This window comes from Podarcis raffonei, chromosome 12 (assembly GCF_027172205.1).
Source record: "Podarcis raffonei isolate rPodRaf1 chromosome 12, rPodRaf1.pri, whole genome shotgun sequence".
Lineage (NCBI taxonomy): Eukaryota > Metazoa > Chordata > Lepidosauria > Squamata > Lacertidae > Podarcis > Podarcis raffonei.
Window position 1 is genome coordinate 48600362 of NC_070613.1, and position 26762 is coordinate 48627123.

The 26762-nt window shown below is 42.7% G+C and overlaps 2 protein-coding genes across 12 annotated transcripts in view; one reads left to right on the top strand and one right to left on the bottom strand.

Moving 5' to 3' along the window:
* ULK4 (unc-51 like kinase 4) overlaps positions 1 to 7809 on the bottom strand; it is a 173840-nt gene extending 166031 nt beyond the window's left edge. For 2 of the 8 annotated variants that reach the window (XM_053409502.1, XM_053409504.1), the window contains exons 1-6: positions 7425 to 7636; positions 4556 to 4701; positions 3158 to 3257; positions 2384 to 2523; positions 2150 to 2309; positions 1140 to 1241 (exon numbers count right to left, since the gene is read on the bottom strand). In XM_053409502.1, the coding sequence (XP_053265477.1) occupies positions 1140 to 1241; positions 2150 to 2309; positions 2384 to 2523; positions 3158 to 3257; positions 4556 to 4693 (640 nt within the window). In that variant the 5' untranslated portion in view covers positions 4694 to 4701; positions 7425 to 7636. The other 6 variants (XM_053409503.1, XM_053409499.1, XR_008332893.1 and 3 more) reach the window with 5 other exon arrangements.
* An 8783-nt stretch (positions 7810 to 16592) lies between these two features.
* The window catches only part of TRAK1 (trafficking kinesin protein 1), a 140992-nt gene continuing 130822 nt past the window's right edge, over positions 16593 to 26762 (top strand). Inside the window, exon 1 of one of the 4 annotated variants that reach the window (XM_053359598.1) lies at positions 16593 to 16731. The gene's annotated coding sequence lies outside the window, so the exon portion shown is untranslated. Of the gene's footprint in view, positions 16732 to 16767; positions 16876 to 26762 lie in introns of those variants that run through there. The other 3 variants (XM_053359611.1, XM_053359609.1, XM_053359600.1) reach the window with 3 other exon arrangements.

Here is a 26762-nt window from a genome sequence, read left to right on the forward strand (position 1 = left end):
ATTTTATTTGCATCAGCCAAGAGTTATTGCAAGTCCATTTAAGAGAACATAATAATAATGGAAAATTGGCAGCATTATACCAATTGATTTATAAAATTTTTCATCTGTTTTGCTTAAGGCTCTTGACAGCAAGAAACACTGAGTTACACCTATAATTCATAAAAGATATACAATTGGGGGGGAAATCAAACCAAACAAGATGCAGAAGATCTGAGATCACATTCCGAGACATTTCCTTTGGGAAGAAAAAGCAGCCACAGAAAGGGATCTGGGCAGAAGCAAGAATGGGTGGGGGAATCTTTCCTCTATGCCATTCTCATAGTTTAAACACCCACCCACCCACCAAAAAACCCTATACTATTTGACTTACTGGCAGAAGACACAACTTTTTGGGGGGAGAGGAAAGAACTAAAAAGTTAATGTCAGAAGATGAAATCACAAATTACTCACATCTCATTCAGTGAGGCCCTAACAGATTGTCAGTTAATCTTCTTCTTCCATCTCCACTCTGAAATGCTGTGGCTGCAGCAGCCACTCCTCAATATCATACAACAAAGGTCCACAGAAGACAATCATAGACCAGCAAAGTGGGTTATGATGACTACCTACTGTAGCCGAACAGTCACTTGGGATATGATTTGAAATTTAATCAGAGTGTTCATTTTATTTATTTTACTTTTATGAATTTAACAAAATTACTAAGTCACGTGATAAAAATAACTGTCTAAGTGATTTACATGAATATGAAATAAAAAATTAAAATTTTATTTATAATGAAGAAGGTCTGCAGCAAGAACTTTAACCTAACCGGAGGGAAAAACCAAGGGCTGAGATTATCCTAGTCTGATTCTGAGATTAAATTCTACCTGCCTCTCCATACATTTCAGTTCCTTAGACACAATAATCTTTAAACCGAAAGTACATTTCAATGTCTTGCCGCGTGTCTCACTGCTTATTCTACTAAGTAACTGTATTAATGACTATACAAATTAGATGTTCACAGCTCTATTAATAGCAAAGGAACCTACACAGGTTCATAAATGGAACAACATCTCCATCTTAATGTTAGTATTAGCATTTGTAACAATAATTAACATTGTAACGCAATGTTAAACATGTTAGTATAAATAATATAATACCTGAAAACATTTCATATAACAAACAGCCCAATGCCCATAGATCACTGGCTATAGAGAAGTCGCTTCCTTCTATCACTTCTGGAGCAATATATGACAGTGTACCTACAAAATAAAGTCATGAATGGTGATTTGCTCTGATTTTGTAATAAACATCCTTTCAAAAGTCACCAACATTTTTATCCAATAGTGGATGGTCTTGCAGGGTAGGATCACTCATCTGACCTCCAGTTAGTAATGTTACCGCTTACGGGAGCTAGAGGGGGAGAGATGAAGCCATGGGGAGCTTGGCAACAAGTGCGCTGGATTTGCTCCACCATTTGCACCATGCCAACCTCACCCCTCGCTTTATACTTCCTGATAAACATAGTAATACAAGTGACTGGTGGTGTTCCACCCTGGTGTCCGCTACTGCTTTCATCTTAAACTCATTACTGGGATACTCAAAAGGAATTTCAGACTTGATTTTCTTCTAAGTCTTTGCTAATGTAACAGGGTACAGTAAACATACCCACAGCAGCTCCAATAATCACAGAGTAACAACCAACCAGGAAGAAGCGCAAACGCAAAGACTGAGTGCACTCTACTTTGTCTAGCCCTGCATCGTACAACAGCAGGAAGGTAACCCCTAAGTGGAAGAAATGGAGAGTTCAGGGAAGGAGGCTGGGGTAATATGGCACCCAGCATTTATCTGATGAAACTGACAGCCACACAACTCAGCTCTTTGAAAACGTAACTGCTTGGTATGACTTTGCACTGAGGAAATGACTCTAAAGGGTTACTACTGACACTAACTATAACAGCCAACGGTGAAGAATGATGGAAGCTGTAGCAACATACTGAGGGTCACAGATGCCCTATCCATCAAATGTAGAATCACTGCTTTCAATAAGGCAGGGTAAGATATCACTGAATTAGTTCCCCCATTTCAAGTTTTAGAAAATAGAACCATTACACAATTTTAATTACAACTCTGTCTTTTGCAACTGTTGTCCTTACATATTGCAATGTACCTCTGAATCTGTTCTTCAGATTTTGTCTTGAGTTTTCATCACTATCACCTCCTCCGTCTTCTGTTCCAATTAAAGCAAAAAATTCCTCCAAGTTTTCACCCTCTGCTTTAGCCAAGCAAAAGTTACTGAACTTCAGTGTACCAGGTCCTTCAAGGAGAATCTGTAAGGTATATCAAGTAGTGATTTCTTGAATTATTTTTTTTTAAGTTGTTTTCAGAAATCATTCCCTCTTACCTTCCCAGGTGTAAGGTCACAGAAGAGAATTCCAAGGTTGTGAATATGATGGAGTCCAGTAACCAAATCAACACCAAATTCTCTCACAACCACCTCAGGTAGACATTCATCTTGAGTAATTACCATTTCCAGTGATCCACCTGTAAGGCATTTATGGATATTCTGCTATGAAGTTTTTTTTTTAAAAAAAAAAAACAAATCAGCTGACCTCTGTAGTACTATGTAAATTTTTATCCTTAAGCTTTTTCTGACAAAATAAGCATACAAAACCTTTGATCTACACTGCCCACCTGCGATTCCTAGCATGCAGTATTCAGAGCCATAATGCCTCTGACGCTGGAAGTAGAAAGAATGATTGGTCTTACCTGAAGTGAAGATTTAAAAGTGGGGCACCAGAGCTAATGGATTAAGTTTTATTTTTTGCCGATTACTGTTGTCTATGCTCTGGTAACCTCTAGGTTAGATTACTGCAACACATTATACGTGGGGCTGCCTCTGATGATGGTACGGAAACTTCCACTGGCACAGCATTCAGCGATCAGGTTGCTCACCAGGGCAAGCCTGCTTGAGCATATAACACCAATCCTGGCCCGATTGCACTGGCAGCAATATGAGAACAGGCCTTTTCTCTGGTAGCTTCCCACTTGTGAAATTTTGATTGGACCTAGTAAAATGGAGGTGGGGAGTCTAGGGACCAAATCCATCCCTCAGGGCTTCTCTAGATGGCCCTTGGGAAACAACGGTCACAAAACATTGTGTTTAACAGCTGCTTACCTGTGCACAATTCCACCACAAGCCAGAGGTGATTGCTTGTTTCATACCATTCATGAAATGTTACTATGTTCTTGTGCCTAATTTCATGAGTAAGGCGCACCTGCAACAGATTATCCACACATGAGTTGGTTTGGGCTGAGGATGGGACAGGCACAAAATGGAACAGTAGCTCTTAAGAAGTTGGAATTCAAGAGATGTCTATGCAAAAAGCAATGTAGTAGACTAGAATTCCTCCAGTTCCCATGGGAAAGGCAAAAGAGGATGGTAACAGATTATAATACATTTGTGAAAAATGTTGGGGTAGATTCATTATGTTCCAAGGAAAGTACAAAACAAAAGGTGTGATTGATGGTTTACAGATTGTGAAGTTTCAAGAGAGAAAAGGATCGAACAAAACATTGAAGGCCTACAGCTATTTTTAAAAAAACATTTTTTGAAACCATAAATTGCCCTGTAGGCCTCTTCATGAACACTTCATTTGATCAAACCTGATTAGTCTTTGTAACAAAGGTGAAATGGGAACCAAATCCACCCATATATACCATATATTACTCTTGCTTCTCATCCCAAACAGAGTTAATTCAGAAAGAGAGAACTGCCCAAGACAAGAGCCTTTCAGAGTTAAGTAAAATAGGGATTGATTAAGCAATTGCCAAATCAGTTTCAGACAAAACTGTGGCACACAAAAATCCTGTGGGTTGCTGTGTTTTTGTGCCAAGCTCTCTTCACACTATTGTAATAGATCTATACAGCAGCCACATCTTTCTCCAGGACATCTGAATTACAGCTGTAGTGAATTCTCCAGAGATACAGTCATACCTCGGGATAAATATGCTTCAGGTTGAGCACGTTCAGGTTGTTACCCATTACCCAGAAGTAATGGAGCACGTTACTTCCGGGTTTCACTGCTTGCGCGTGCGCAGACGGTCAAAATGATGTCACGCGCATGCGTGGAAGTGGCGAAACGCGACCCGCACAGACGCGTCTTACGTTATGTTCAGGATGCGAACGGGGCTCTGTAACAGATCCCGTTCACATCCCGAGGTACCACTGTATATGTAATGACTGTTTACCTGATAAAAGTCACCAGCAGTTGTTGCATTTACACAGAATTATTTTTCCAGAATGCAAAGTATTTCTTATGAAACAGTCATGAAGCATACAATGAACACTCAGAGTACCCACCATAATTATCCAATCCAAGCACACCCAAAATTTAAAAGGAAAAAGAAGTTTCTAGATTCTGCTAAAGAACCCCTTTAAAGTACAGCTATTTGGAACATGGATCTTGTTCAAAATTATTGTGGACTTTTTCAACCAGATGGCACATTTGTATCTGAAAATGTGTTGAATAATTACATTTACATCTCTTTCTAAAATAATCAATGTAGTTCTTACCCAGTTTGTTATTTCAGCTCTCTTGCATTTCTCAGTGCACAAAATAGCCACAAAATTAATAGTTCCTTTTCTTCTGCCTTTATATACAACTGTTTTGCTTCCTCTTCCAATCTCTTCATACAAAATAAAGTTCTCCATAATAAAATCTGTATACATAAATTAAATGAAAGCCACAAAATCAAAACCTCAAAATGAAAGGAAAACTCCTCTAATTTAATATAAGAATGAACACCTTGGTTTTTTGAATAGTATAACCTACAAAATGTTTTTAGGCATTTAGCCTTAAGAGAATAACTTACACCAGAGAATCAGAACCTGTGGCCCTCCAGAGGTACCTAGAGTCCAAATCCCATCTGCCTCAGCTAGCAGAGCCAGCTTCTGGAGGACCACCAGTTTCTCATCCCTGACATGCACAACAACCTACAACTAAGGGAGCCTGAGAAACACAATACAGCCGCTTCAGGTTGCAGTTTTTCAGGTTGCGGACCGCCGAAACCCAGAAGTACTGGAACGGGTTACTTCCGGGTTTTGGTGGTCGTGCATGCGCAGAAGCGCTAAATCACGCTTTGCGCATAATAATAATAATAATAATAAATTTTATTTATATCCCGCCCTCCCCAGCCGAAGCTGGGCTCAGGGCGGCTAACAACAATAAAACAATACAAAAGTACAACACAAACAACACTCTAAAATCATTCATTAAAATTAATTAAATTCAAGCCACTGGCCACCATTGGGCCAGAGCTCCGCGAAGATTGCCGAGGGAGGGAGTCAGGCTGTGCCCTGGCCAAAGGCCTGGCGGAACAGCTCTGTCTTGCAGGCCCTGCGGAAAGATGTCAAGTCCCGCAGGGCCCTAGTCTCTTGTGACAGAGTGTTCCACCAGGTCGGAGCCACAGCCGAAAAAGCCCTGGCTCTAGTTGAGGCCAGCCTAACTTCTCTGTGGCCTGGGACCTTCAAGATGTTTTTATTTGAAGACCGTAAGTTTCTCTGTGGGGCATACCAGGAGAGGCGGTCCCGTAGGTACGAGGGTCCTAGGCCGTATAGGGCTTTAAAGGCATGTGCAGAAGCCCCGAATCTGCACAGGTTGCAAACGCTGTGGGTTGCGAACGTGCATCCCGCACGCATCACATTCACAACCTGAGCATCCACAGTATTTTACATATGACGACTTTAATGTTCATGAGGAGAGCCTGAGAACTCTTAATCTAGGTAACACTTATGGTATACAAAGTGACATATCACCAAAGAATAAGCTGTACATTCTTTCTAAAGGACTAGGATAAAAGCCATTTTTAATTGTTGATTATTTATATAGGTAACTTACTAACATATTTCTCTTCTGGAGTAGGGGGAATTAACTAATTAGCAGTGCAGATTATACAGTAGATTACAATTACATGTTAAGAACTTGTATAAATAAAAAAAATGTGGGAAGAGAAAGGGATTTCAAGAGTTCAAGATATTTTTGAAAGAAGCAAGCTGCTCTTGCAAGAAAAATCGTTCCTGGAGGTGCCAAGTTCTGTTCTTGGCTCCATATCCATCAGCTATGAAGTTTTGCTAGAAAACTTTACAGGAGGCCCATAGATCTGTTACAGTGAGAATTAGTGTCTGCAACACCCAATTCAATTTGGGATAGATTATAGGGCAACCTTTATGGATCCTAGGAAATATACAAAAACATTATTATTATTATCATCATCATCACCTTTTTGGTGCTCCCAGACCCTGGAACTCCCTCCCAAGCAGATGCAAACTTTCTTGTTTCAACAGGCTTTTGAGAACTGATGTCTTTTAATGAAAGGGCCAGTGCTGTTTTTATTGTAATTATGTTTGCATAAACTAAAAAATGTGGGAAAAGAAAGGGATTTCAAGAGTTCAAAATATTTTAGAAAGCAAGCTGCTCTTGCAGCAAAAGCAGCTTTTATATATGTGTGTGTACATACATATATATGTGTGTGTGTTTATATATGTGTGTGTGTGTGTACATATATGTGTGTGTGTGTGTGTACATATATGTGTGTGTGTGTATATATATGTATGTCTGCTTTTCTGGGGGTACGCATACCTCTGAACATTTTCTGAATCTTTGTACTTTTGTCCATTTGCTGTATTTATTTCCCCCATTTGAACTATAAAATGATGATTTTCTTGAGTCAAAATGAGAGTACCCCTAAACATATATTTTTTTTAAAAAGCAGTGTGTGTGTGTGTCTGTAGCAACCACTGGCACTTCCCCCATCCCCTTTCAGCTACGTTTGGTGGACTTCTTAACAAGACAGGGAGAAACCTAGGTATATTTTAATTTAGCTTGAATTCGATGTTTGTAATTTTTCTTTTTTCGGTTTTGGAAACAGAAGAAGGAAAAAAGAAGAAACAAAGATAGGGAGAAACGCGGGGCAAGTTTCTTTTTCCCCCTCATGGAAATCCCAAGAGCAAGGGATTTTCACCTGTTGAATGCCTGCCTGTTACAGAGTTATTAGAGGCGCCGAGTCTCTGCGAAAGGAAAGGGGAGAAGCAGCAAGACTAGGAGAAAGATGGTGAAGGTGAAGGCAAAAGGGGCGGCGTATTTCTAACCCTTTCCTCGGAATGGACCGCGGAGTGCAAAAAATAAACCAAAAAAACACTCGCGTTTTTAAATCCTCCGGACGCTGCCTCTTCGCTGAGGGAAGCAGCTCCCACCCTCAGCCTCCAATGACTCCCCTGAGGCACGCGGGGAGGAGCCGTTATGGGCGGGCGAAGTAATAATAATAATAATAATATCTCCCACTGAAAGGAAGGGCTGAGGGGCGCGGAAGACACGGCGCCGGAGCCTCTAGCTCGCTCGCGGCCTCCTCCCGCAACGCTTCGAAGGGAAGAGAAGACGGACTACCTGCTCTCCTCCGAGGGAAGGAGGACGCGCCAGCCCCGCTCAGAACACAAAAGGAGCGGGGCGGGGCGCGAGAGAGCCGCTTTCTGCCGCAACCGTTAACTGAAATCCGCGAGAGACCCCGCCCTCCGCAGGCCGCTCCATTTTCGCGTGGGGGGATGCCTCTGAGGCGTTTCCGGCTGAAGGGAAAGCGGGTGTTCTCGCCCGGCGGGACACGTAGGGTTGGGGTAACACTCTACTGGGATAAAGTCACCCGTCAGTCAAGTGGTTTCTCTGGGAAAGGGTGCGGCTGGAACCTTCTCCTCCTCTCTCCTCCCCCCCTTTTGGGCCATCGTGTGGGCTAGTCCTAACCGCCCCTTCAGTATCTTAGTTACGGCACAGGACGCCGGAAACAACAATCTGAGGGGAGTTTGGGCGGGGCGGAGAGAGAGAGAGAGAGAGAGAGAGAGAGAGAGAGAGAGAGAGAGAGAGAGAGAGACCGAGACCCTGGGCTCGCGCTCTCTGCGTTAGCTCCGCCCCCTCATATCAGAGGTACCCGGATGTTCGCCGCCCTGTGCAAGCCGGAGTTCTTCTCTGTTGCTATGGAAACCTGGCCTTTACGGCTTGGACCCCTCGCCCCGGATGGGGCCTTCCCGCCGCAGGTGAGGGAACAGATTAAGAGTACAGTGGTACCTCAGGTTACATACGCTTCAGGTTACAGACTCTGCTAACCCAGAAATAGTGCTTCAGGTTAAGAACTTTGCTTCAGGATGAGAACAGAAATCGTGCTTCAGCGGCACGGCGGCAGGAGGCCCCATTAGCTAAAGTGGTGCTTCAGCTTAAGAACAGTTTCAGGTTAAGAACGGACCTCCGGAACGAATTAAGTACTTAACCCGAGGTACCACTGTAGTGCGAGGCTTGCTTCTACCTCAGGCTTCCTCAAACTCAGCCCTCCAGATGTTTTTTTGGCCTACAATTCCCATGATCCCTGGCCAGCAGGACCAGTGGTCAGGGATGATGGGAATTATATTTTTTTAAGAGATATTTATTGAAGTTTTACAAAAAGCAGAAAATTACAGAATAAAAAGAAAACAAGAGAAGAAAAATACAAAAAACACAAAAATACTTAGAAAAAAAATACAAAATACATAAAAAATAGAAAAAAATAAACACAAATCAATTTTTTCATATCTTAAATTTCGTTTGCTTATTTCCCTGACCTCCTCACACCTCCCTTTTTTGTATTCCCGTTCACATGGTTAGTTCAGCAAATCCTTACCCTCTTTCATTTATCTTATCTCTGTATCTCCACACATTATAACTATATATCTTCATCCGTTATCAATCCATTTTTACATATTCTTATTAACCTTGTTGCTGAGGCCACTTGATTTCAATCCAGCATCATTTTAACATTCATTAATTTTACACTGTTTCTGCAAATAGTCTTTGAATTTCTTCCAATCTTCTTCCACCGACTCTTTTCCCTGGTCTCAGATTCTGCCAGTCATTTCCGCCAATTCCATATAGTCCATCACCTTCATCTGCCACTCTTCCAGGGTGGGTAAATCTTGTGTCTTCCAATACTTTGCAATGAGTATTCTTGCTGCTGTTGTAGCATACATAAAAAAAAGTTCTATCCTTCTTTGGCACCAATTGGCCGACTATGCCCAGGAGGAAGGCCTCTGGTTTCTTCAGGAAGGTGTATTTAAATACCTTTTTCATTTCATTATAGATCATCTCCCAGAAAGCCTTAATCTTTGGGCACGTCCACCAAAGGTGAAAGAATGTACCTTCATTTTCTTTACATTTCCAACATTTATTATCGGGCAAATGATAGATTTTTGCAAGCTTGACTGGTGTCATTGTATATCATTTTCATAATATTCTCTCTTAGGGCATTACATGCCGTAAATTTCATACCTGTGGTCCACAACTGTTCCCAGTCAGCAAACATAATGTTATGTCCAACATCTTGTGCCCATTTAATCATAGCAGACTTAACCGTTTCATCCTGAGTGTTCCATTTTAACAGTAAGTTATACATTCTTGAAAGTATCTTTGTTTTGGGATCTAACAGTTCTGTTTCCAATTTTGATTTTTCCACCTGGAAGCCAATTTTTTTGTCCAAATTATAAGCCTCCCTTATTTGATAATAGTGAAGCCAGTCTCGCACTTTATCTTTTAATTTCTCAAAACTCTGCAATTTCAATTTGTCTCCTTCTTGTTCCAAAATTTCCCAATATTTCGGCCATTTGGCCTCCATATTGAGCTTTTTCTGAGCCTTTGCTTCCATCGGTGACAACCAGTTTGGGGTTTTATTTTCAAGTAAGTCTTTATATCTTATCCAGACATTAAACAATGCTTTTCTGAGATGATGGGAATTGTAGTCTCAAAACATCTGGAGGGCTGAGTTTGAGGAAGCCTGTTCTGCCTCACCATTGGCCCTTCTTGCCGTCCCGTCCTCCCAGAGGGCTGCCACGGTTAAGCCCCCTTTGCCAACACCCTCCCGTGTTTACGTTTTGTCGCGTTGCTACCGCTAGGGTAGAACAGTTTCGGATCGAAAGCCCTTCACCAAAGCACTATTGAAACGCCCGCCAGAATCCGTTTTGGGTGGCCAGCCCTACTGTTAGGCAGCAGGAGGCGGTAGCCCCAGGGAGACAATTTTGAGTGCTGCGGAAAACCTTTTTGCTTTTTGTATGACACTGCGGCAGATAGGTACCTATTGTTACTGTGGTGACGTTTTCTAGCAAGGGAGAAGCAGGGATGCATGTGGGATTTTCCTTCTTTGGGTGCCATAGTAGGGTGACAAAGGTCACCCCCCAGTCTCTGCGGAACAGTAGCAAGCTTCCAGGGAGTTTGTGTTTCGATTCAAGACTGCTGTGTCTTTCAGAAATGTATTTACAACCTGGTGCAAAAGGTAAAAAAAGGTAAAGGACCCCTGGATGGCTAAGTCCAGTCAAAGATGACTGGGGTTTCGGTGCTCATCTAGCTTTCAGGCTGAGGGAGCCGGCGTTTGTTCATAGACAGTTTTCCAGGTCACGTGGCCAGCATGACTAAACTGCTTCTGGTGCAACGGAACACCTGGACAGAAGCTAGAGCACATGGAAACACCGTTTACCTTCCCACCACAGTGGTACCTATTTATCTACTTGCACTGGCATGCTTTCAAAGTTCTAGGTTGGCAGGAGCTAGGACAGAGCAATGGGAGCTTACCCCGTCATGGGGATTCGAATCGCAGACCTTCCAATCAGCAAGCCCAAGAGGCTCAGTGGTTTAGGCCACAGCGCCACTTGTGCCCCACTTCAACCTGGTGCAGATGGAGGGAGCACAGAGTTTACAGCATCCGTGTCTCCAGAGGGGCTTATCCTTCAGATGCTTTCTAAGCACCATCTCTTTGCCTCTGCTCCAGCTTGTCTCCAACCAGCCTTCATGGTATCTGCCCTTCAGTCCCCTGCACTGAGTTATCTCCCACTTCCTGCTTCTCCTTCCCAGAAAACTCATTGACAAGCAACTCCTCCCCTTCTGTCTGCTCATCCCTCTTCTCCCCACTGTTCCAAGCCTAGTTTTAATAGGTTGAAGGAGACAGGTATCAAAAGGAACCAAAGTGGAGCCATATTGTCTCAGATAGCAGACATTAGCTAAAATTGAGGTAGTCATTTACGAACTGTCAGAACCCGTTCTTTTTTTGCAACCTACCCATGCTGGCTTATGAAGGAGAAAGTGATGCAGAGTATGACATATTGGGTTCAGACTCTATAATCATCTTCTGCTTGGTGCAAAGCACAAGATCAGACCATATCAGACCCTATTCCAGGGCACATAATAGAAACTGTAGTTGAACTGTAGTTGAATCTTACTCCAGTGCTGGTAAAAGGACAGTGTATTCCTCTACACTTGAGAGCAGCAGGTTAGCGTAGCATTGGGATATGATAAGTGTTATGGTCCTAGGGTTACCATGCTTTTAAAGTCTTCGTTTGAATGGTGTATCTTCAACCATCTAAGGGTGGGGGTTAACAATTGAAGTTTCTCCTCCCATGGAAGGATGGGATAATATTCACCTGCTGAATTCCCCCATTTAGCATATGCCACAGATGAACATGTAGAGATCCTTTCATGCAGTTATCTGCATGCAGCATGCTGCTGAGTACAAAAAGGGGCACATGCTTGACTGTTGGAGCAAAAATTTTGCTTGCTCAAGATCGGTTTCCTTCTCTGCCACTTTATCCTCATCTAAGAATCATGTCTTTAGCAGTGTTCAAAACTCCCATTGTTCTAGACGCATTTTGTGACAATTTCATTAGCGCAAGCAGTTTCTGAGCTCTGGGCACAGTAGTGCGCCTAGGATTTCAGAATAAAACTGCAGAGTGGAAGGAAAGGAGGACCTTTTTCTGCCTCCCCACTTCCAGCTACTCTCTGAAGACTGGAGAAGAGAGCCTCTTAAGAATATTAGGGGAGTGGGCAGGGGAAGGACTCAACCATGTGAAAAATGAACATATTTTAGCTGCAGCTCATTCATTTTCAGCTTTGTATTCTTGCTATAAGAAGTGTGCCTAGACATTGTTGCTCTCATAACTTAGGTTTAAGGGCCCATTTGGCTCCTAGCTTTCATATCTCAGTTTCTAACACTTGTCTTTTATAATGACAAAACATTATCGATAGCTATAATGCACTTGATTTAAAATGTTATGAGGATGCATAATCAACAATTATACTGTTAAATTAGCCAGGTGGATAGCTATTTATAAGTGTGAGATGACTGAGATTAACAACTGGAAGAAATTTGGTTTACTTTTAAGACTGCCTTAAGACATGACAAATCTACATTCCCTCCCCTCACCCCTTTGCTTTGGCCACTTGTTTGTGTGTGCAGGCATTAAATATATGACTCCTACAAACTGCAGGGAGAAGGTGGCTACAGTCCTATAGACCAATGTTCTCAGACAGTAGACTAGGAGTCCAGGATGCACCAGTGGACCTTGGGCTGCTTTCAGGTAGGCCTCAGAGTCACAGCTTGACAATTACCTCATCACTTGCCTAGAAAAGTTGTTGCGGGGGTGGGGGGCAGCGGCAGAGTGTTTATACATTTGTATGCCTTTGAAAGGGACGCGGGTGGTGCTGTGGGTAAAAGCCTCAGCGCCTCGGGCTTGCCGATCGAAAGGTTGGTGGTTCGAATCCCCGCGGCGGGGTGCGCTCCCGTTGCTCGGTCCCAGCGCCTGCCAACCTAGCAGTTCGAAAGCACCCCCAGGTGCAAGTAGATAAATAGGGACCGCTTTCTAGTGGGAAGGTAAACGGCGTTTCCGTGTGCTGCGCTGGCTCGCCAGAACAGCGATGTCACGCTGGCCACGTGACCCGGAAGTGTCTCCAGGCAGCGCTGGCCCCCGGCCTCTTGAGTGAGATGGGCGCACAACCCCAGAGTCTGTCAAGACTGGCCTGTACGGGCAGGGGTACCTTTACCTTTACCTTTACCTTATGCCTTTGAAAAACAATGCCATCTTAACCATCATGCGTTAGCTTAGAGTGCGGTTTTAAAGCTAGGGCTAGAAACAGAGGTGAAATCTGCTCCTTGGTTCTGCTGGATCTCTCAGTGGCTTTTGATACCATTGACCAGGGTATCCTTCTGGACTGTCTGGGGGGGTTGGAAGCTGAGGACCACTGTCATGCAGTGGCTCTGCTCATTTCTCTTGGGCCATTTCAATAAAGTGGTGCTGGGGATGGGTGTTCGGACCCCTGGGCACTCACTTGTGGGGTGTCTCAGGGCTGTGTCCTCTCCCCTATGCTTTTCAACATCTATATGAAGCTGCTGGGCATGCTGGTTGATGCTGATAGCAGTTGTAGTCCAACAACTGTAGAGTCACAGGTTTCCCATATCTATCTTTACACCTGAAGTCATAGCTTTAACACATGCAATTATGGCAATGAGCCCAGAGGGAGAAAAAACCATCATCAACCAGGCCAGGTTTCCCTCCCTAGTCAGCAGCCTTACTTCTCTTAAATGCTTGCAGTTGAAGAATGGAGTTTCCTTTTGTTTGTAGGGAATTAGTGTATACATGCCACTTCCCTGTCCCCTCCAGCCCTAGTCATCACTGAGGAGTGCCACAAAACTTTGTCATAGGCCCTCTACTGTTCAACATCTCTATGGATGATTTGGATGAAAGAGCAGAGTGGATGCTTACCCTATTTGCAGATGCCACAGAGCAGGATAGCTGACACCCGAAAAGATCAAATAAAGATTCTAAATGATCTTTAGAGGTTGGAATGAAAAGCAACAAAATAAAATTCAGCAGAGCAATTAGGTACGAAGAATTGGAGGCACAAAGATAGGAAGGGCAGCCACACCTATGAGAAAGGTCTAGGTGTCTTAGTCGATTAGAACCTCAGAATGAGGCAGCAGTGTAATGCAGTGCCTAAGAAAGCTAATGCAGTCTTAGGTTCCATTAACCAAAGCATAGTGTCCAGGTAACAAGAGGTAATAGCTCCACTGTATTCTGCCCTGGTCAGACTGCATCTGAAGTGCTGTGCCTATTTCTGGGTGCCAAGTTTTAAGAAGGGCATTGTCAAATTGGAGTGTGTCCTTGTACTGAATTTAGGATCTTGGTTTTACTCCTCTTGTAATCAAATAGGATTAGTTCAATTATACAAGTATATGTAACCAACACCGCCTGTAGAATCATAGAATTGTAGAGTTGGAAAGGACCGTGGGGATGATCTAGTTCCACCCCCATAACATTGTACAGAGTGGTGTTTGTATTGTCTAAGCTACAAAATAATACTCTATAAAGCAAATGGGATATGTTGTTATTGTTTTGAGGGTTTTTTTGCACATATGGTCTTTAGTTGCAGAAATTTTCTTCTGACAGTGTATGTATGAGCCATGCTTCTCTGCCATGTCTGTTCTTGTGACATAAGCTTACCCAGATCAAATTATACAAAATGTATCACAGGATACTTCAGAATGTATTGTTTACCCATTTTTCCTGATTGACGTCCACCCATTTTACAATTTTCAGCAGTAGGGAAATAACTGACCAAAACAACAACAACAACTTTGTAAACTTCTGTGGTTTTTCAGAAAACAAACATCCTAGGAATGCTGATCCATGCAGTTTCTTTACAGTTGATGTGGACGATGAGTAAAATATGTAGGTTGGTTTTGTTAAACAGAAACTTGCAGCAGAATGTTAACAATTCTGATTTAGAATTCAGTTGAAATCATTGAGTCTTTCTGGGCTTGTTCCAGCCTTAAGAGTATTTTACCCTATTATTCTTATGTCATTTGTAACACTGCTGAAAACATTAGTTTTCCAGATTTCGATTTGGATCATGAAGTTTGCACTTTTCCTATTTGGATCAATTTCCTCTTTAGGAAATTGCCACTTACACAAGGGTAAATTATTATTATTATTATTATTATTATTATTATTATTATTATTATTATTTATTTATACACCGCCCATCTGGCTGGGTTTCCTTAGCCACTCTGGGCGGCTTCCAACAAAACACTAAAATACAATAATCTATTAAACATTAAAAGCTTCCCTAAAGAGGGCTGCTTTTAGATGTCTTCTCAAAGTTTGGTAGTTATTTTTCTCTTTGACATTTGGTGGGAGGGCGTTACACAGGGCGGGTGCCACTACCGAGTGCCTTACTTTGAGAATGTTTGTGTAACACAGTGATTTGGAACATGCAGTGCATGGGCAAACTAACAGTCACGTGGATGCCATACTTTAGCCTAAGTGATGATGGGAACACATCCACCTTACTTTCAGCTTGATTCTAGTTACTCAGATGTACGTGCCAGTGTTCCATTAGGCTTACTTGCAGGTAAGCATAGAATCACAATCTTCAATGGACAAGTCAATTCCTGCTTGCAACCAGTGAGCTGGAGATTGTAGCTTGGTCCTTTTGCCTAATAAGTTGCCTTTGAACTAGGAAATTGAAATCACCTCTGGCCTAAATTTGTATGTCTGTGGAGTATGCATGCTACATACATTACTGCATCTGCTGATATACTGGGGGCTCTGTTTAATGACAAAGTTAGCTTCAGCCTTGTATCTGAGGGAGTAGTAAACAGTCCAGTCCTCTCAATAAATTATGTGGGCCTTGCTTTCAGAAGAATGCACAAAGAATGATATATAAATGCAACGAATAAATAAAAAAACGTGCATTAGGACTGCAGCCTTTGTGTCCTAGCCACTTGGGGCAGGAGTATGCAGATCTGAATGAGTTTAAAATGCTGTCTGTGACATGCAAGGGGAGCACCGTCACTTTAAAAAAAGTTTTTATTAACGAATTAACACATGTTAATTACCACCCTTTTGCCGTTTACTGCACTTGCCCACCCTTCCACACTTGCTTGCCGAAATTTAAAAGGGTTCCAAAAGTTAACTTCTGGAACCACAAAAAAAAAAAAGGACGCTCTGAAGGTCGCCGTTTTATTTTTAAGTTTGGCGGAGTTCTCCTGATGCAGGGAGTGGGATCAGCTGCCGTGGCTTGTTATCCCGAGTCCGTTGCCTGGAAACTTCAGGCACCCGGGCGCTGCCGCCTCCCCAGCAAGCGGGGCTTGGGCGATGAGGTAATCCTGCATAGCCGGAGAAGCGGGGAGGAGGGCCTGAGTTTAAGGAACCCAGCCGAGGGCCCGCCCAGCCGGCAAAGAAAGCCCTGGCGGCAACCAGCGTTGAGCGCGCTCACCTCTCCCAAGCCGAGGTGCGCCGCCAGCAGCAGCCGGGGATCCGCAGCCAAAAGGGGAAAGGCGCCTTCGCCGCTGGGAAAAAGGTCGCGAGGCCCTGGAGCGGAGGACGTGTGCGCTGAAGATCCCGGCTTTTTCCGCCAGCCTCAGGGCGTGGGATCCCGGCACGTAGCAGCCAGCGATCCCGGGAGCAGCAGCGCCCCCCGCAACACAGCGCCGGCTGGAAAAGGGAGCAGCAACAGCAGCGGCGGCAACCGGCCTTTTTCCCTCTCTCTCTTTCTCTCGCCTCTCCCACGTGTGCAGCCGGCTGGCTGTATGCCGCCCAAGCGGGGCATTTCCAGCCGGGGAGGTGCTGTTTTGGATCGCCTGGCGGCCGGATCGCCCGTCTCCACGCGCGCGCTTGGCTCAGCCTGAAGGCGATTCGGCGGCGGAGGCGGCGGCGGGGCGAGGAAGTAGGAAGTAGTCACAACCCCATCGCCGGCCCTGCTGCTCATGTGCCGCTCCATCCATCACGCCCGGAGGGGGATCCGTTTACACTAGCCCGGAAAACAAGCCGAAGCGAGCGCCCGGGAACGGTCGCGCCACCAAGGGACGGCGCGCGTTTTGGAGAGCCTGCGCGCGTTTTGGAGAGCCTGCGCCTGGGTGAGTGGCGTCTCTTTGCGCGCTGGTCGTGGCCGGGGGAGCGGGAGTCCCGAGCCTGTTTCTACAGTCCCGCGCTCCGGAGGAAAACCAGGCGCAGTTTTCTGCCCTCCTCGTTCGCGTCTCCTTCTACGCTGCTTCTTTTGGGTAAGCCCTGGCCGCCTGGGAAGACCTGGGAGACGTCCTCTCCTCTCCTGACCTGCGTGCGCTCAGGTAGGGCCAACGGAAGCTGCCATTGCAGATGTGGCGTTGGACAGTCAGATGAGCTGCTTCAGGTTCAGGAAGCTGGCAGGAATTGCCTTCATTTAGCTTACAGGCGGGATGTGCTCCTGCGTGCTTACGGTTTGTCCCAATTTTTCCGCGAACCGCTGCATGCAGTGCGTGACAGTGGATATGACCTTCAGGAGACTTGCTTGTAAATTGGCAGAACTCTGCCCGGTTTTTACACGTTCCCTGGTTTCTTTGGCTTCCTCTTAAAAACAGCAGTTCAGCCTGTTTACACAAGAATTTGCTTGCAGAGGCAGACCTTGTGAATTATTTACAGCAGAGGGGGAAAGGCTTCTATGCAGCAGTCACTACCCAATTCCAGAACATTTCAGCTCTTAATCCTGATTTGTTAATGTATTTTGCATAGGTTAGTAACTGGAAGTGTGTGTATGTGCCCTTAACGGTACAGAGAAGAAATGGTCATGTAAAGACTTACTGGTACATAAAACCGGTCATTTGCTGTTTCAGTCCTTGGAAGTTGAAATCATACTTGACCTAAGCATGCAGCTGACCTCCAAAACTATAACGGATGTGGTTTGATGGAGTTAATTGAAAAACGTCTCACAAAATTATTTATGCAAGGCAGAATTTTAAACCAGAAGTAAGGTTTTTTAAGGTCATTGTGCTAGATTTATTGTTTCCAGGCCTTGCTGGGGCTCCTAAGGCCCATGCCTTTGTTGGCTGCCATAAATGAAACCCTAGAGCCTACTAATCTCTCAGCTTTTGCTAACCTTTATTATGATATGCCGTACAGTTCATTGCCTTGTTTGTTTGTTTAAAAGATTCCTTACCCACTCTTCGTTGCTGAAGGAATCCCAGAGTGGGCTACATTAAGATAAAACACACAAATGCATAGGCAAACAAGTCTGCAGCTTGCTTTGAAAACTTATGAGAGTTGGTTCTAGCTGTACTTGAGAAAAGCAAGGGATTTCCAAAACCAAGATCCTACAGAATAAGAAATGCAAGGTTTGTAGGTGATGCCATTTATTGAGCCAAGTCTTGCTGGTGGTGTAAGAGCGTGTGAGCTTTCAAGGTAAAACATGAGGGATGGTGAGTTGTGTGTGTGTCATCTGAAATCTTACGTACTCATAAACCGAAAGAGATTGGTCTTAAAGTACGATACATAGTTTTTGTTTTAATAATATTTATTCAAAAGTTACAATACAGTTACACTCCATTTTCAATCAATATACCCCTCCGGGTATAGGGCGGTATATAAATTCAATAGATAATAATCCCCTCCACAGACACCTCTGTGATGATGATGGCATTGAACTATCCTGTTCTTGTTCAATAAAAGAGAAAAAGGTATCTTTTTTGGGAGATGCCTTTGCCTTTGATTAGTCGCCAATGGTATGTGAGGCGTTCTGATGGCACATAGTTAATCTATGGAATTGGCTATCTGCAGTATGTAGTAATGTCTGCCAAATGGGACATCTTTAAAAGGGGATTAGGCAAATTCATTGAGGATAAGGGTATCAATGGCTCCTGGTCATGCTGACTGTACTACTTCCAGTTTTGGAGATATTACCGTATTTTTCGCTCTATAACACGCACCAGACCATAACACGCACGTAGTTTTTAGAGGAGGAAAACAAGAAAAAAAATATTCGAAACGAAATAGTGGATATATGATTTTTGTGGTTCATGCTGTGGCCACAGACATGTGATCTGACAGTGAGTTTGGAGTAGCCCAATGCAAAAATCCTGAGAATCCATGTGGATCCGTGCTTTGTAACCACGGGGGAGGGAAGGAAGGGGAACCATGGATCCTCTGCTCACGACTGCAGCAGATCCCCCCCCCCGCCACACGCAGGCATTCACTCCATAACACGCACAGACATTTCCCCTTACTTTCTAGGAGGAAAAAAGTGAGTGTTATGGTGCAAAAAATACAGTAGTTAATCTATGGAATTGGCTATGCAGTATGTAGTAATGTCTGCCAAATGGGACATCTTTAAAACGGGATTAGGCAAATTCTTTTTTTTTTAAATAAGATATTTATTAGCTTTTTCACACATTATAAGCACACATATCACAACAAAAAACATAAACCATAAACACACACAAAACACAAAAAACACCACATGTATAATTTCAATCCCTTATTTTCATAAAACTTACTTTCCCGACCTCCTCGTACCTCCCCTTACTGCATTCCAATCCCTAATTAATTTTGGTCAACAAATCCCTCCCTAATTTCTAATAAATAATTTTAACCTTTCTTTTCATATTACATAATGATTACAGCATACAACCTCATATTTTCCAAATCCACAACGTCTTAGCATTCAACAATTTTACAATGTTTCTTAAGATAGTCTTTAAATTTCTTCCAATCTTCTTCCGCCGTCTCTTTTCCCTGGTCTCGGATTCTGCCGGTCATCTCTTCCAGTCCCATATAGTCTATAACTTTCATCTGCCATTCTTCCACAGTGGGTAGTTCTTCTGTCTTCCAATACTTTGCGATGAGTATTTTTGCTGCTGTTGTAGCATACATAAAAAATGTCCTATCCTTCTTTGACACCAACTGGCCGACCATACCCAGGAGAAAGGCCTCTGGTTTCTTCAATAAGGTATATTTAAATACCTTTTTTATTTCATTATAAATCTTCTCGGGGGATTAGGCAAATTCATTGAGGATAAGGGTATCAATGGCTCCTGGTCATGCTGACTGTACTACTTCCAGTTTTGGAGATGATATGTCCCTGAATACCAGTTGCTGGGGCGGGACGACAAGTGGGGATGGAGCTGTTGTTCTCATATCTTGCTTGCAGGCTTCTCACAGGCATTTCATTGGTCACTGTGAGAACAAGATACAGTACTGGTCTAGATTATTGACTGGTTTTATCTGATGCTGCAATTTCTACCATCAAAGGGATTCCAGAGTGGTCTACCTATCAGTACAAATCAGGGGCAGGGAACTTCAGACCTGAGAACCAATTATGGCCTATTAGGCTTCCCAGTATGACCCTCAGGACTCTATCCAAGCCTCTCTCCTTAATCTCCCCCTCCGCCACTCCATACCCTTCTTGAATGCTTTTCCCTGAAATGTTATATGCCGCCTCCTTATCTGATGGAGAGACAGGGGTATAGGTGTATATAGAAACCTCTGATTTGTTATGTTTGGCTGGAATGCAACCCATTTTACAGAAAATAATTGCTTCAGTAACTCCATCCCCTTTTGTGTCAGACCCGCCCACCACTTGCATGTGACCCTGGCAGGTTGCCTGCAAATGAATGCGGTCCTCAAGCTGAAAATAGGTTTCCCCACCTCCAACAGCATTAATATATTAAACTAGGAATCAGGTTTCTTTTAAAATATATATATTCCATTTAAAACCGCCCAATCATCCCAAGCCACACTGGGAAATCTAAGTGAGAAAACCAAGCAGCAGCATTCTAGCCCAGAAGCCTGATTGTAAAGATGCTTCGTTCTGCCATGCATAAGGCTCAATAAGGAGGGAGACAAATGTTTCTCTAGGAGAGGGGAGACTCCTGCAGAAGCAGTATCACAAGCAAGAAAATCCTGTTGGATTGTTTGGGCCTTTGGCTTGATGTAGGACGGTTCTTCTTATAGAATCAGAGAATTGTAGAGTTGGAAAGGACCACGGGGGTCATCTAGTCCAGCCTCTGCAATGCTGGAATATTTTTGCCCAATGTGGGTATCAAGCCCACGACCTGGAGATTAAGGGCCTCATGCTGTACCCACTGAGCTACGTTTTTATGTTTGTCAAATTGTGGCAAATTTTAAGACCTTTTAAACACTTCCTCCATATCATATGTTTCCTCATTCTTAAAGCGTTGACGTATGGCTTGTTTCATAAATAATCCTTCATAAGCTGTATCGCCTTACATTTGGTTGTGGCCATTTTTGCAAAATAGTGCAGGAGACCACTGTCGCACAGAAATGTGACTTTGGCTAATGTGAGTTAAGCAAAGTTTTGTAGAGATTCTCTGTCATTTCATTCTCTATTCCAGCTTGAGATCTGTTGGCACAAAACTCTTATTGCTAGGACTCTTAACATCAATAAATGTTTAAATCAGGCGATAAGCTGCAATTTTAAGTTTACATTTTGCTCTTTTCAGTACTGGATGCCCGTGCATCTTGTACATGTAAAAATTTATGACAAAACAAGATGCGCCAATTGGCATTCGTATAGGTAGACTGTAAAAATGTCAGTGTTTTTCAATGTGTATTGAGCTCCACAGGAATTGCAACTCTGCATCTGGAATAAAGTAATACGAGTGTTGTGTCATTAATATTTGAATAGCAGCAGTAGGTAAGGCATGGATTATCTCCATGCATACAGTGTTGGGGCTGGATTGTTGGTCATCTTCAGTGTCTCTGCAGAAGGTGCAGAAATGGATCAAAACGGGGGTCTTAAATTTTATTAGGTGCATTTTTAAACTTAAATTCTATTACATATTTTATTTATACAAGCTTTGCGGTGTTATGAATATAGGCCTTGCTGGCAGCTTTAAATCATTTTCTTTTTGAACCCACTCCAACAGCTGGAAAAGCAATATAAGAGCCTGGTGCATATCAGTGTTAGAAACTCAGGTATATAAGCTAGGTGTTAAATGGCACCTTAAACCTAGGTTGTGATCGCCGCACAAACCTAGGTTGTGACCTGTTTGCCAGGGGGTTGGACTAGATGACCCTCGGGATCCCTTCCATTGCTACAATTTTATGATCTCAACTACGTTGCTTGACTGAAGCTTGCTCTTGCAACAATTCGCATGTCCCAGTATGCAAGAAGGGAGAAACATACACACAGAGTGGGAATGGAAATGCTATTAACTGCAGACTAAGGCAGAGGTTTTTAAACTGTGGTCTGTGTGTTCCATTTGGGTGGCCTTTGGAAAGGCTGCACAGTCAAAAAAACTGTTATTTATTTCCTTTATATGATGATGTAGGAGTAAAGTGCCCAGCAAGGAGTCCTTGATTTACACGGCAGTGCAGAAGCACAAGACACATGTCTTTTGCTGCACACAAGTCAGCTGCCTCGATGGAGATTGTCACTCACCAACCTGGTGTCTAGAAATCTTCACGTAGTCACAATTGGACCTGCGCCTGTAGCAAAATGCGACTGGTGCAGATGTATTCTTAACCAAGGTTTGGAAGCAGGCTCTGCTCCATTCCCCAATTCCTTCCTTTCCTGTGAGCAAATTTCACCTAATATCTTAGCTTAGTTAAGTTGCAGCCGTTTTCACCTTAGGAAATCTGATCAGAGTGCACACTTCAAGCCTGTTTGGAACCCCGGTTTACACTGATACGTATGTGTTTTAACAGGTTGTTTTTCATTCCACTATCAACGCATATTGTAGAAGAGAACTGCAGGCAACCCCACGCTTGCACACAAGCGACTTGGGCATGACTGTGTACATGCACAAAGCCAGGAAATAAATGAATTCAAGTCTGGAAATGGCAGGCAAGAGTTGGAGCCCAGAGAGGACGTCAGTGTGGGTGGAGGAAGCCCCAAAGAAACTGGATGTGCAGCAGGGCTTTGGTTATGGTACTCAGCCTCCCCGCCTAACAGCTGACATGTGGGGTATCGCAGCAGCAGCAGCCACCACTTTCCCGCATGTCCTCCAGCCTCCTCCCAGCCCCAGAGCTTCAATCCTAGCTGTGGATATTTTTCGATACAGTATTTTTGGTCTGGATTGGAGATAGAGCGGCAGAGGGGGAGTTTAAAAGACTGTTTAGAGGGTGCTCGCCACTTACACAATTTTCCCTTATGGGGGGGCTGGACCATAACCTCTGCAGAAGTAGGGGGGGATACCTGTAGGGAAGGGCATTCTTAATTCCCCCATTCTCTGTGTTAAATCTTTGTGTTGACAAATGCATATTTTACAGGTATTAGTGGCAGATCACTAGTGAGGTTTATCCCTCTAGAAAAACCACCAAGCATGCTAGTTATTTAATACTGCTATAAATATTGCTGTGTAGTATGAGAGCATTTCCATGACCAAACACAGCACATTTTAGTAGTGGTTTTTAACTTCTCTAAAGTTCTTCTTGCCAGATATTTAGGTAGCCGCAGTCTTTGTTATGACCCCATTCTTTGTTCTTTGGATACTGTGGTCTAGTTTGGGTTGTTTGTCAGTATGTTGACTGGGAAGTTCTTCCCTCCTATGTGAGAATTATTTCCTACAATGTTACAAGATGATGTATTCTGCACCTGGAATCTTAATTTGTTGTCTTAGAATTAAGTTCTAATTTCCCACAGGATGTATGCATTCATTAACCTGGTCTGTATTACACAGTCACAGCAGACTTACTCATATATCATCCCCATAATTCCTCTAGGAAATTTCATTGTTCATAAGCTTTACCTGGCACTGCTCTTGTGACAGCAAAATGCAAGCATTATAAACATAAGACCTATCTAGTTAGTGGGATTACAGAAATTAAAGCAGTCCCATGTGACTGTAGTGTATTTGTGAAGGGGAATGCTGATTTATAAAGGCTTCTCTTGAAAATAGAAAAAAAAATATCTTATTTAATGTCAGCTCTGGTTTTCGTTTAAAGTATTTAAAATATCAATTCAGTAGCACCTCTTTGAGATGACAAATTTGTAACAGCACAAGCGTTCATAGGTTAAATGATTCTTCATATGAAAAACTTGAATAGTTGGCAACAAGCATTACAACGCAGTGTGTTTATAATCTGTATGTCAAGTACTAAGGAATGTAGGGAGCTTATAGTGATAAATTGTTCACTCAGTTTTTAAAATGGGAGAAGACTCTGTAGTCCTAGATCAACATTGTATAAATTCTTCTGCCACTTTATACTCCTTAAGGAAGAAAATTAATAATTTTCTTAGGAATGGTCATTTTGGAGTGCCCTTGAAAGCTGAACTGCTGCTTCACAATTTACGTTGTGTTTCTGCTTTTTATACAAGATTTATATCTTTCCATCTCTTTCCTTAATGAAAACATTGTTTGGACACTGTAGGCTGTTGAGGGACATTTTCAGCACAATGTATATGCTGAAATGGAGTTGTAAGATGTAGTTATTTGACACTGCAATTGTACTGTTTGTGTCAATTAAGAGACACCATTGGCCTCTAAGTCTAGTGCAGAATCTGTTGCCTTGATGTGTTGATCCTGTGGTGTGCTTTTTGATAAAGAATTGTCTCAGACTTGGGGACTGTCTGTGTTAGAGAACAATAGCTTTGTCAAAACCTTAACTTTAGGCCCTGAATGGTTGATATTCTGTAGTATGCAAAAACTTAACATTATACAGTAGTTGTTTCCATCAGTAAGTTAGTGTGCTGTTTCATACTGAAGTGCAACAGTATTGTTTAAAGGGACAAATTCTGCACCATTTTAATCTTAGTGAGACTCACCCAACAGTTATGGTATGATACCACCAAGAGAAGCAGAGTCCTTTATCCTATCCATCAAAACACATTGCATTACTGTAAGGCTAAATGTATCTTGCTGCTTCTTATAGCTAAAGCAGGGCTGGCAAGCTATGTCCTCCAGATGTTGTTCAACTTCAGATTCCATTATCCTCAGCCAATAAATAGTCCTGGATTATGAGAGTTGTAGTCAGTAACATCTGGAGGGGCCCAGGTTAGCCACTTCTGGGTTAAAGCATCTCAAGACAGAAAACTTTCCCAGGTTGTTGCAAGGCAAGCCAAGTAATCTGTACTAAGTTACAGAGCCTAAGCCGCCAAAATAATTAACTTGTAAGCATTATCTCATGGCTAATCTCTGTACGTAGTAACAATAAGCCTCTTAACTGGATAAGTGTAAGTAGTAGAGTAAGTCAAAGTTTTTCTCATGAACATTGTAACTAAGGCAAGCACTTTAGTTAAAAGTTTATGTTTCATTTGTGGGAAAGTTAGTCTTTCCTTTATAACTTTTCCACTCAAATTATGAACTCTTTTGTTTAGCAAGTGGCTATTCCTAAAAATGAACTAGATCTGAAGCCCAACCTGCTGCTAAGGTGGGAGGGGAGTGACCATATATATATATTTCACTAATTCTCCCAATTTGAGGTGTGCTGTTGTTACATTTTTTAAGTCGGAAAAATGATAGAGAGAATCAGAGATGATAATGGGTGACCTTAGTTAAAATGAGGTTTCAGCTTTAGGGCTCATGGGTCTAAGCCTAAGACTACTATTCTGTGTACACTTGGGCTGTAGTCTTGACTGCAGAAATTGCTTGCGAATAGCAATGCATAGGATTGCATCATTAGTTTGAACTGCAGTCCGATCCTTAGGCATATGAACTTAAAGCTAAGTGCTATTGTTTGGTAAAAGTTGCATCCAAGTTAACATGCTGAAGACTGGGCTGTAAATATTTATACTGTCCTCTGATCACAATAATCCCTATGAAGCAGCTGAAGTGAATGTTCTGTATATTTATTTCTCTTACAAATGATAGAATTTAGATCACTACAAACACACAGCCACCATATGCTGCCAACATTGGGATTGTGACAAAACTGAAACCCAGATTTTAAGTCTTTGCAGTGAGAATACAGTAATCAAAGAGTATCTAGGAGCAGGAGTACCTCAATCCATTCCTTGGCCTTATCTGCCTCATTTTGTAACTGATCAATATTGGAGTGACTCTTGCTTTAAACTGTCATCTTGAACAAACCCAAGAAGCAGAGAAACTCCAAAACTTCCCATTAGAAATTCAGAATGTCAGAAATAAGATGGTATACAGTTCTAATGGGATGCGGGTGGCACTGTGGTCTAAACCACTGAGCCTAGGGCTTGCCGATCAGAAGGTCGGCGGTTCGAATCCCCACGACGGGGTGAGTGCCCGTTGTACGGTCCCAGCTCCTGCCCACCTAGCAGTTCGAAAGCACGTCAAAATGCAAGGAGATAAATAGGTAACTGGGGCTGATGGGAGTCCAGCAACATCTGCATTATTATAAGGTGATTTGAACTCCATTAGTAAAATGGGATGTAAGTTAGTTGGATAAATAAATAAATAAATAAAATAGCATTCTAAAATTTAGCATCAAGTCTCTAAAACACCTTGGAGTTGAGACTAATCAAAGAACCTTTGTGATATAAAGTTAGCGGTTGTTTTCAAAAACTGGTTTTGAGACTAAAACCATGGACTTGGTTTACTTTAAAGTCTTCTCTTTACAACTTACCGTACATTACACCAGGCAAGCTTAAGTGTGCCAGAGAGGAAGCTAGTGGTTGAATCATCAGGACTGAAGTAGAAGGGCTTAAATAATGTGAAGAGAGAGATTCGTTGCTCTTTGTCTCAGATGGAAACTTGATAATTTCACCAATTCATTTATGCCACGCATAAATTGATCGCTTTATTTATTGAAATAGGATTTCCTGAATTCATAAGAAATCCTCTTTCAATCAAGAGACCAATTTATGGGTGGCATTTGATTTGTGGAGGGATTGTAGACAGGCGCGTGGGCTTAAAGTAAAAGAAAAGAGGAAATGGAGCAGCTGATTAATGTCTCAACATGAACAACCAACATGAGGTGCATGTGAAATTGCCACAGTCCACAACCATTTTGGCAGACAAAACCACTTGCTTATCAATCACAGGCCTGACATAAAGCTTGCCAATAGCATGTTGATAGTTTTTATCTACTGACATGTTTGTTGAATTTCTAGCATTGAAGAGTTTTTTCCAAAAGGTGAACAGTCTTGATCTAATATCAACACTTGTTGATTCCAGGGTTCCAGGGATTGGAACCTTTGTTGGACAGCTATGGCTCTGAGCCACAAACAATTTAAACACACAGGTCTCAGATTTACTGTACTTTA